The 11086-nt window shown below is 50.6% G+C and overlaps 1 protein-coding gene across 1 annotated transcript; it reads right to left on the bottom strand.

Moving 5' to 3' along the window:
- Nucleotides 1-5465: 5465 nt before the first annotated feature.
- Pdx1 (pancreatic and duodenal homeobox 1) lies at nucleotides 5466-9917 on the bottom strand. The gene is made up of 2 exons (XM_047554520.1): nucleotides 9512-9917; nucleotides 5466-5911 (listed from the first exon to the last, which is right to left on the bottom strand). Exons 1-2 carry the CDS (start codon nucleotides 9915-9917, stop codon nucleotides 5466-5468), a joined length of 852 nt encoding a protein of 283 aa, XP_047410476.1.
- Between the last annotated feature and the right edge of the window lie 1169 nt (nucleotides 9918-11086).

Raw genomic sequence — 11086 nt, 5'->3', positions numbered from 1 at the left:
TTGACTATTTAATAGCCCAAACACCCAGGGACCTGAATCAGTCAACTACTTTCACTCTTGAAAGTTATTCAGAGCCACTATTTGTAGAGCTTGACCTCTCCTTTCTACCCAGTTTCCTGTTGACCTCTTCCCACTGTAGAGCTGTCCACAAGTAGGAGTTTCCAGAAAGCTGACTGACAGCTGAGAGGCTGACTGCATCACTTTCAGTTTTTTTGTGGGAACTCTTTCTGCTCTTTGCAGCCCTGCCTCATTTTCCCCGCTAGTTTTATTGCCTCAACATCTGTCTTGCCAGAGTTGGGCTTGAGTAAAAGTTGATTCAGTATGAACTGAGAATATCCCTATTCTAACTACTTCATTTTTAGGAGGTCGTGTAGGTGAAGCTGTTGAAGTCATGAAATACCTTAGCTGGGAACTAAAGTTTTCTTAGAAAGGAAAGATTTTACAATTCCTTATGGTAGCCTTTTAGCAATCTACCAGCTTTTACCAAACTTTCAATCCAGTGTACTTCTACAGACAGCTTTTCCTGCCTTCAAACATGGTTCCAATAAAAACGTTGAGACAGTTACTGGAGCAGTTTTCAAATTCAGCAAGATGTTTGGGACATGGCTGTGTTGGGTGGAATAAAGAGCATATCATGGGGGAGTGTACTCCGGGGCGGAGCACTTGCCTAGTATGAGTTAGGAGGCCCCTAGGTTTGATCCTCAGCATAAGAGAGAGAAAAAAAAAAAAAAAAAAAAGTATATAAGAAGACATCTTTGGTCCCTAAGTACACCTGATCATTGTCACAATGACAACCCACCTAAGACACCCTAAACACCACAGACACAAACACATGCAGGCCATGGAGGCATACTCAGACACAAAGATGGAGAGATTCACCCCCCGACACAAATCACACGTACATAGGCAGGCACGCGTGCACACACACACACACACACACACAGAAACCAGCTAGAGATATTTATTGACAGTAGGGATGACAGAAATTAATTTGGGAAACGGAAGCAGCCTTGTTCTTCAAAAGACATTTGGGGAGCCCGAATGACTACTATTCACTCTGGTAAATTAACCGATAATCAATTTACCTCCACAGCTGTGATGACTGACCGTCAGAGACGAGGTGATCCAATTTCTTCAATTTGTGAGGCTTCCACTGGGACATTCACAGGAAGGGTTCCAGCCAAGCTCTGTACAGAGCAGGAGCCCAATAAATATTGCCAAATGTGTTCAGGCTCCAATTCTGGAGCTGAGAGTACAAATGGATCACTGACATCAACACTGTTCAAACAATAGGTAGGACCTGAAATCATCACCAACTCTCAGGTAGTATTGTAATATGGTATGGATTTAGCTAAGAGAACTTTAAGTAACCGATAGTTAATCTACAAGAAGAAATACATCACAGAAGAAAAGAGGTGTTTTATTTGTTTCCTATACACTATTTTTGGCACTATGCGATCTCACACTTTTAAGTTCCCAACGCCGGCTGGGGACAGATCCGACAGGCGGAAACTCACAAGCAATCACATAGTTTATGTCTCCGCCTGCATCGTGGCGTGCTCTTCGGAGTTTTCGGTCAGGATTCTCAGTTTCAGCTGCTGCGGCTTAACAGTGTGTGCGCTGTGGAACCTGTGCTGCATTTTCCAGGTTCCGCAGCTTTAAAAGAGCCAGGACTACGTTCTAACAATTGGTGCGCACCAGGATCCTTTGGCGCAGCCTTGGCGCGCATCTTCACCGAGATCGCTGGACTGCGCTCCGCCAACGTACTTCACCTCGGAGTTAAAAATTCCTAGAGAAATGGCGGGGCTTGTGGTTCTGGTCCAGAGAATTTCCGGGGAATGGAGAGGCGAGGAAGTGCAGGTTTTGGCGCTCTTGGACTTCAGGGCGCAGGGAGCACAGTAGGGAAGTCGGCGGGGTTCCAGAGCTCACGCGCCAGCCCGCGCTCGCTTGAGCGAGGAACTGAGCGTTGCGTGGGGAGCCCCGCTCTTCCTCCGCGCCCCGGTCACTTCCCTCCACTCCTGGAGCTTTCCAAGGCGGATGACTACAGCCTCGCAGGGGTGGCAGGTACCGCAACCACCCCTGGGGTTCTGGGACCTGGAGTAGATCACTTCGTTTTCGGAAAGAAATCTTTCCAGAGGTCCAGTTGGTTGGTGTTTGCTTTTTTAAATGCCGCCTCACTCGGGAGACCTGGGAGCGTTGAGTGGGCTCGGGATGGGAGTTGGGATCGGTTTTGCCTCTCGGTGTCCAAAGTTCAAGCCCTCTGACCTGTTGACACTGGGCGGCCGCTCAGAGTTCCAGGTACACACGTCCAGCCCCACGCGGGTGGTCCTGTGGGGCCTGATCTAGGACTGCTGAGGTCGAGTCTCGGTCCCACCGCTGAGGAGTAGGGACGGAGTTCTCGCCCCGCTTCCACTGCTTGAGTGGAGTCAGAGTTCATACTATTTTGGAGGCCTGTTTGGCCACCGGGTTTGCTCTCCGCTGGCCTCTCTGGAAGGCCGGCCTCTACAGGTAACAACAGCATGTCCCCTCCTCCAACTCCCACCACGTGTACTGGAGACTTTGCGCCAAGCCCCGCCTAAGCTCTTCAAATATGTCATTTCATTTCATACTCATTATAACCCATTACAATGATGAAGTATTGGAGAGTTAAGTGATTTAATCAGGGCCGAGCATAGGTAAGGAGGGCTGGAATCCAAACATAGGGCGGCGAGACTTCAGAACCCGAGCGCCGCCCTGATAAGGCAGAGTCGCGCTTTCAGAAAAACTCCGGTGATGTCTGGCAAATCATCCGGCAATTGGAGGCTGCACGCTTGGAACGTCAGCACCCGCTCCATCAGCAGCCCAAGAAACAGCTCTGGGAGGCTTGCAGCTCTTCTTCCTTGGCTAACCCTGGAGCACAAAAGGCACACCATCCGGCTTGCGGTTTGAAATTGGGACTCAATCTCAAGCCTTGCAGAGCGCGCCTGGTTGGTCTGGGTCCCCCACCCTCCCGAACCTCCTTGGCTCACAAATCTCAGCGTCTCCATCAACTGGGCAGCAGGTTTCTGTGGGAAATCAGAGGAATTTATTTACAAGGAAGGGCATCATAAAAGTAGGACATGCTCTAGGAAAGATCTGTGGATATATAAATTAGCATCAGCCCAATCGCGATGGTGCGAGGGTTTTCCAAAGGAGAGGAGCTCCTGACCGATGGGAGACCAAAAGAAACGACACAGCAGCAGCTCTGTAATTGCTTCCAAAAATGTTGATGATGGTCATAAAACAAGAACTGGTAATTGCGAAGGCACAACTATTTTCTAGATATTGAATTAAGCGCTTTTGTACTCTTTAGTCTAAGTCACACAGCTACTCCGTGAAGTAGTACAAAAATTTTTCTCCACAATACGTATAAGGGAACCAAGGCACAGAAGGCTTGGATAATTTTGCCAGGGTTATTGGCCAGTATTTGAGGGACACAGGACCATAACGAAGATTTGCCGCACTTTAGAACACAAGGGGTGTGGAGAGGCCGCCTAGAAAGGTCACAGTCACATTATGAGAAAGTTCCCCTGATTCAGACTTTTTTTTTTTTTTTTTTTTTTTTTCTTATTGAAGGGCATGATTTCGCTCACCCAGAAACGAAACAAACAACACAAACGCCTGGCATCTTTCTTTGTAAAAGAAAATAAAAACAGTGGCTGAAGAAATGAGCACCAGGCAGGGAACTGTGGGAGCGTTGGGAAAGAGGCGCATTGCAGGGCTAAAATGCCCGCCTGTTGGAGAGCTGCAACCAAACAGGGCGGCACTAGTGGTTGGAAGTCCACTAAATCAGGACATTGTTGCCTCTTACAGAACTTTCCTGGTCCTGGGTCTCTGGGGGCGGAGACTTAACCAAAGTAACACTTTGGAGGAGTCATGGAGAAAAGCCTCACCCATACTGCAATTTATGGGGCCAAGGGGAAAGAAGAGGTCGGGTGAAGGTCCAAAACAGCAGCAAGATTCCCTGCCCTTCACGGTGTGCTGCTTTTGGGTCTGACCGCATTCATTGTTAGCCACTGGCAATCCGAACTCTGGATGCCGGCTATATTGCCTGCTAAAGCCATCTTAAAGAAGAGACTCTTAAAACAGAAAAGGAAATCCACCACCCATATGCTACTCCAGCTCAAAACCCAAGTGTGATGTTTCTTCATTATTTGCTTTTCCCTGGTTAGTTCAGGAGAAAAACAAACAAAACAAAACAATACAAAAAAAAAAAAACACACACACAAAAAAAAAAACAAAACAAAAAAACAAACAAACAAAAAAAATCCCCAAAACCTCTAACAATTCCAAAATGAACTGGAATCATCACACTGTAGGAAAGGGTTGAAGCAAAGCAAGGAGAATTGATTTTCATTTCTCCTTATGTTATCCATATTTATTAAGCAGGTTCCACAAACAACCTGAAAACAACACCAAGATTTTGAAAGGAGGAATTGAACTGGGAACTACAGAAGTTTTTGTAAAAACAAACACACAAAAAACCCATCAGGTAATGTTAAAACCTTAAATAAATGAACCAGTTTTTCAAACACTCCAGTCACCTATGTTTTCATAATTTCTAAAGTATGAAATCATACTGGTTTCGTGAATAGTTGTTTTGTTTACAAGGTGCACCAGGTCACCCTACTTGCCTGCCCTAAGATTAGAAACTAAACCCGCATCTTAAATAGAAAAATTCAAATGTCTTTGACTTAGAGGTCACTCAGGCATCCATCTTTCGTCCCCCTTATTCTTTGAGGTCATCAATATGGGTATCCAGGCAGCCTAGGACTAACTGGGGCACCCAGGGACTCTTATTTGCACTGTACTTTCGCTCCAACCCTGCAGGCGCCCAGACAAACTTCAAAGGAAAGGGGAGCAGGTTGAAGAACTTATACCAAGGAGGTATTTGACTTGAGAAGGAGAAGGAGAATGAGGGAGGACCCGTTCTATGTGACAGACAATTTCACTGGATCTTTGGAACCTCAAACTTTCCCTTTTATTTCTAAAAGTAAAGTGGTCTTCCAAGTAAGACTGGTTTTGTTTCTGGGCAGATTAAGGCACTCAGTCTAGCTCTCCTGCCTTATGTTAGGGAGCGTTCTGATTTGTCCACTTTCTGTTGTTTTGAGTCGGTTTCTCAAAACAGGTCCTGGGATGGCGTGCTGGAGGCATGGAGGGAAGTACGCAACAGTCGCACACATCGTTCGATAACATCACTGGAAGTGATCCCAAATATTACAGAAACTAATGTGTCTTCTTCCAGGAGGTCTGTCAACATCTTCCCTGCGGCGCCCTCTCTGGCACACGAGCTTGGAAGAACAGGTTCTCCACTCCGGTTTAGGATGGACCCCACAGTTCCCACCCCATCCAACTGCCAGGGTCCCTGTCCACCCCCGGGATGCTAGTCCCGCTCTCCCTCCTCTGCGAGTGGTCAAAGTCGCGGTGTAGGGAGCAGCCCTTGCCTCTCACCGGGGTTCCTGCGGCCGCCTTGGCGCGACGCTGGAAGGCTGCGGCGATGCGCTAAGACCGGGCGGCAGGCGTCCCTCTCGGGCGGCAGCAGGGGCAGCCGGTGGCACAGCTCCCCCGGGAGGTGGCGGGGGCGGCAGCGCCAGAAGTTCTTCGCCAGAGGTCACAGCGCAGTCCTGCTCGGGCTCCGCGCCCCCACCACCCGCGGTCGTAGTTCCGCCGCCGCGCTTCTTGTCTTCCTCCTTTTTCCACTTCATACGGCGGTTTTGGAACCAGATCTTGATGTGTCTCTCGGTCAAGTTCAGCATTACTGCCAACTCCACCCGGCGCGGCCGCGAGATGTATTTATTGAAGAGGAACTCCTTCTCCAGCTCCAGCAGCTGCGCGCGCGTGTAGGCGGTGCGCGTTCGCTTGTTCTCCTCTGGCTCCGCCACATAGGCACCTCCTGTGGGTGACACAGTCGGTGAGTGTGGCTTCAGGATCCCTTCCCAGACCCCACCCAAACAGTCCAATCCCTTCAGCTCCTGACCAAGTTGCTGGTGCCGGGATACTGAACCCCAAACCCCTTACCTCAGAGCCTATTGTGGGTGCACGCAGCTTCCCTAGTGGAGGGAGGCCTTTGTTGGGGGCCAAAGCTGCGCGCTCTCACGGTGAGCCGACGTTTGACCCTGTCAATAAGCAGTTCTTTACTGAGTTCATTTAACTGGTGTTTGAACTAATGCATATAATAGATATTTACACCAACTCTAGTCTACGAAGGTAATAAAATGCCTTTAACACAGGACTTACTTTAGACAAACTTTCTCACGTTGACCCATAATAAAAAGTATACTCGAGGTCCCTATCCAGTCCACTTGCGGATATAGCACTCACAAATCTTTCAAAACTTAAACCCAACTTTTACCACGTACTATGCTAAGTTTTCCTCTTTGTTCACTATTTCGTTAAAACAATGCTAATCTTAACCCGGTCAATTGATTTCACAGCCAACAAGTGGATGCAACTCCAGTTTGAAAACTCCTGTGCTAAAATAGGTTATGACATTTTGTTATGTCTGATCATAGATTATTTTTCTGTATAGTTATATTGTAGTGAACTCCAACTTGAGAAGTGGTTAAATTCTCTGTAATTGTAACTTAACTCTCAGCTGATCCCCTGATGCGTGAAAAACGAATGCTGTTTGGGGGAAGGTTACATTTTGTTGCCGTTAGACCCAGACTGTGCTCTGAGCCCCAAATGCTGGCGGAGTCGGAGAGAGCAGGTACCGGGTCCAGCAGGGTGGAGGGAGTGATGGTGTAGAAAAAAAGTCTCCAAGGGAGCTTTCAGCTCCGAATTGGGGTCGCCAGAAATCAATACGCCCAACACGGTGGAGAAATTAGCGCGGCACACTCTGCAGCTGCGCTCCTTGATGTCCCAATCTTTTTTCCTATGTCTAGTACCGACTGCGCCCAGGTTGTGCACCGTGGCGCGGTTAGCTCCACCTAAACTTGGGAAAGAGGCTTAAGCAGGTTTGTCTTAAGAAAGAGGTAGGGGACATTTCTTTTGTGGCGAAGTCTTTAAGAAGTTGAAAGGTGAGTGTGTGTGTTGAGGTCGAGGGATTAATTTTGCGATGGAAGAAGAAACCTACGGTGAGAGGAGAAGCCAGAAGCAGGGGCAGACGCCCAGATCCCAATTGGTGGAGCGTTCTTGCTCCCTGGGAGGGCATCTCCAAGTCTTTCAGTCCTTCTCTGGCCTGGGAGAAAGGCGAGTTAGCCTTAGTGGGACATTTTAAAAGACCACTCAAAGTTCTTAAACTGGATCCACAATTCCAGGCTCCGCCCCGCCCCCTCCCACCTCAGCTGAGAACCTTGCCAAGTTGCTGTCAGAGGCTGCAGGGGTCCATCACCTCAGGTGACCTGTTGCCTAGGTCAAGGTGACAAGGAATGGCAGTTGAGGATGGAGGCTCTTGGTGGGAAGAGGTCAAGGGCTCCAGGTCTGGGCTGGTGAAGAGGTTTGGGTGCTAGGAAGCCAGAGCAGCTCATGCACTTCATTTAGGTCAAGGTTGTCAGAAGTCCCTATTGTCATTAGTATTCATATTCTTACCGAAATGAGAGCTCTTGGGTTACTTTGCTCTTCCCAGGGGCGTGAAACTCTACTAGCACCGGTAGGTGGGTTGGTCAACCCTTTAAGTTCGCCTCCTTCGGAAGTTTCCCCAGAAGACTGCGGGGCCCCAGAGTGCCCTGCAGGCCAATTCCAAGACAAGAATAGGAGGGTCAGCCCCTTCCCCGCGGGCTGAGCGTGCAGTGGGGCTGAAGCACCTGCAAAGGCCTCTCTGACCTGGACTATCTAGGCCGAGGGTGCCCCTCACTCCTAGGCAAGCCTGTTGGTTTCTTTTCGGGTTTTACTTCCTGGCTTTTTGGGGTGTCTGAGCCCAAGTGCCACCAGCCCCGGGATGGACAACACCAATTGGGGAGGGAAAAGGGAGTTATGCCACCTCCGAAATCATCTTGCCCTTTTACTGAGGGAGTCTCAGTCCAAGAGGGTAGGAGCATCGAGGACCAGGGGTCCAGAAACCCACTGCAGGAATGGAGTCCTGGAGGGAAGACAGCTCTGGCAGGAAACTACCAGCTAGGAGCCCTCAAACTGAGGGGAGGCCTTTCTGCTTTCCAAGAACCCCTCACTTTCTGAGGTTGCAAGGCCTGGGCCTTGCGAGGTGGATAAGTACTCACGGGCAACTCGACAGCATCTGGTGCCACTATCGCCCGGGTTTTGCTAGAGGTGGGAATGACAGAAGCCGAGTTTGAATATTTGCTTAGCGAGGAAATGAAACAGCAAGAGGTGAGCCCTAGGGCCTGGGGCGAACCCTGCTCCCCATTTCCCCTTCAAAGCCGAGTTGGGCTGCGCACAGGTCAATGTCACGTAGGGCTCCCTGGTCAGACCCTGCGAACAGGGCATTGAAAGTTCTCAGGGGTTGCCAGGTCGAACTTCTTTTCCAGTGCCCGACAGTCAAGTAGAAGGATTAAAAAAAAAAAAAAAAAAAAAAAAAAAAAAAAAAAAAAAGCAACTGTTTGTAGTGCAGGCGTGACCAGAAGTGGCTTCAGCGGCACGGAAGCGATAACATTGTGTGGCGGCGGGGGCACAGAACAGGCCGGAACTCACCTCCAGCTCTGGGCGGGGAAGGGAATTGGGGGCTGCTCCGCGTCTCCGCCCCTCGGTTGGCAAAAGCTTGTTACTAGCTGGCGCTTATGGCCAAGGGAACCCAGGATTCCCTTTATCCCGAGCCTGCTGCGCAGGAGGAACGCGATTCCCCCTGCAAACTTAACTTCCTGTGAAGCAGCGAGAGACCTCGGCAAACGTTTTTGGTTAGTCAAAAACGAATGAGCATCTCAGACCTTCTCCCAACTGCTTGGCTCCAAGGAGGGGTGAGCGGCCGGCCTCCAGTCTAGCGGTGAGCCCAGACCCTTCTTGTTCACCTCCACCCGGGTTTCCCCCACCAGGGCCGCGGGACAGTTTTCGGACTTGGATGGATGCAGTTTTCCTTTCCTTTCCTGCCTTTATTTATCTCCCTCGCGCCCCTGAGAGGGCCTGTGCTGCTCTCAGGAAGCTGCTAGTGCTAGTGCCAGGAGAAGTGAGGTGACCTGCAGCTTCTAAGGCGCTCTTGGGTCTGGGGTAGAGACATCCTGGGTCCTGCTCTTGACGCCCACTACCCTAGAGTCCTTGGCTGCTAGATAACCCGCTGGAGAAGGATCCAGAGTGTAGGAAGCCCTGAATCTGGCAGACACTCTGTTTTCTGGGGGTGGCGCGTACCGGGTGCTTTTGGGGTTAAGATGGGCCCAGCACAAAGGGAAGGAAGGGGTTAAGCTCCTAGGAGGAGACCTGGTGGGAAAGATGCTCTAAAAGGGACCGTAAAAGCGCCTCTGCGCAGGATGGCCTTGTTGACTCCCTGGGAAAATTCACTCAGACCCTGTTATGCAATGGGGCTGAGGACCAGAAGAGCCCAGGGGGGCGCTTGCGCTTGTGGGTGGGGGCAGCGAGCCCAGAGAAAGAGGAAAAGAGCCAGGCTTACCTGCCCACTGACCTTTCCACGCGTGAGCTTTAGTGGACTTCATCCATGGGAAAGGTAGCTGAACTCGGCTGGGCTCTTCCAGGGCCCCTGGCTCCGTTCCATCCGGGTAGGGCGCTGCGGGCGGGTGGGGGAGCGCGAGCTGGGCAGGGATGTGGTGGTGGAGGTGCGCCACGGCCGGGTCTTCCGCAAGGGGGGGCACCTCGTACGGGGAGATGTCCGGGGGACTTCCCTGTTCCAGTGCTCCCAGGGCGCCGGGGAACTGGGGTGGCGGCGGCGGTGGGGGCTGGCGGCTCATGTACAGGCATGCTGGGGGGCTGGAGCTGAACTCTGGCACCGGGCCCCTCTGGAAAGCGCACGGGTCCTTGTAAAACTGCGTAGCCGCGTAGTACTGCTCCTCGCCGTTCATGGTTGCAGCCCGAGCTTGGGGAACTGGAGCCTCAAGAAGGCAGCTGCAGCCCGGGACTTGAAGCTGTGCGGCGCTCCCACTCCCGGCGCTACCCCTGCTCGCTTTGACAGCTCTCCCCTGTTCTCAGGGGGAACCTGCGGTCCGCAGGGACAGGCGGGCCATAGGCAGCGCCATAGGCTCCGCCGTGCCCCACGTGGCTCAACCTGGGACCATTATTGGCCTGGCTGGCTGCCTTAAGAAGGGAGACCCAGGTACCCGCGAGCACCTGCATTTATTTCAATTTCTCTCTTACCTGAGTTTGCTGCATATGCCTGTATGTGTAGCTGGCTTGCTCTCCAGAGTAGGGTGTACGAAATTGTTAGACCTTCTATTCATTTATGGAACCATTTCCATCATGCTTTAAACGTTTATATTTTCCTTGTATTTTCTGTAATGTAATAATGTCATTCGTTCATTAATATAATTTCAAAGTAGGTATGTTGAAATTGTACTTTTTAAAACTGTTGGAGAATACAGTCGAAAAGTTTGCAGACCCCAACTCTGGGTGGGCAGCAATTATTTCTATTTTATTGATTTAACCCAGGGCTCCCAATCCCCCCCCCCCTTTTTAAGCATTATTATCATTTTTTAATCAGTGGCTATGCTCCTGGGTACCTCTGGGGGTATGTACTAACGGAAGCATCAGGAGTGGAATTTCATTTTAAATTGAGGGATATCAGTAATTTTGATTTTAGGAATTGGGGACATTTGGCCACTTTCTATTGTGGCCAGAGGAAGGAAAGCAGGGCCTCTCTGTGGTTGAGAGGACAGGCAGACGTTGGCTCAAGGATTCCAGATCCTTGACCACTCTCGGTTCCAGGATCTCTGGACAGATCCTGGGCCAGAGAATGTACACCTCCCCCCACCCCATTGAAATAAGCCAGGCTGGCAGAGGACTGGGGTGTTTACAAAACGAAATAAAAACTGCATTTGCGTGACAACGTCTGTGAGTAGCTTCAGCTTATTCGGTAACTTCTGGGCACTTTGGGGTCCAGACTTAAAAAGTCACGTTTTCACACCCACTGGCGGGGAACCAGCTACTTTTCAGTAACCATGGCGCCCATCCCACCCCACCCCAGGTTGGGCAAGACCAAGGACCCTGACCTGCGGGCGCTGTGCGGTGGGGCCAG

This window comes from Sciurus carolinensis, chromosome 5 (genome assembly GCF_902686445.1).
Source record: "Sciurus carolinensis chromosome 5, mSciCar1.2, whole genome shotgun sequence".
Lineage (NCBI taxonomy): Eukaryota > Metazoa > Chordata > Mammalia > Rodentia > Sciuridae > Sciurus > Sciurus carolinensis.
The sequence above is the reverse complement of the archived record's forward strand: the minus strand, read 5'-3'. Positions and strand labels throughout refer to the sequence as shown.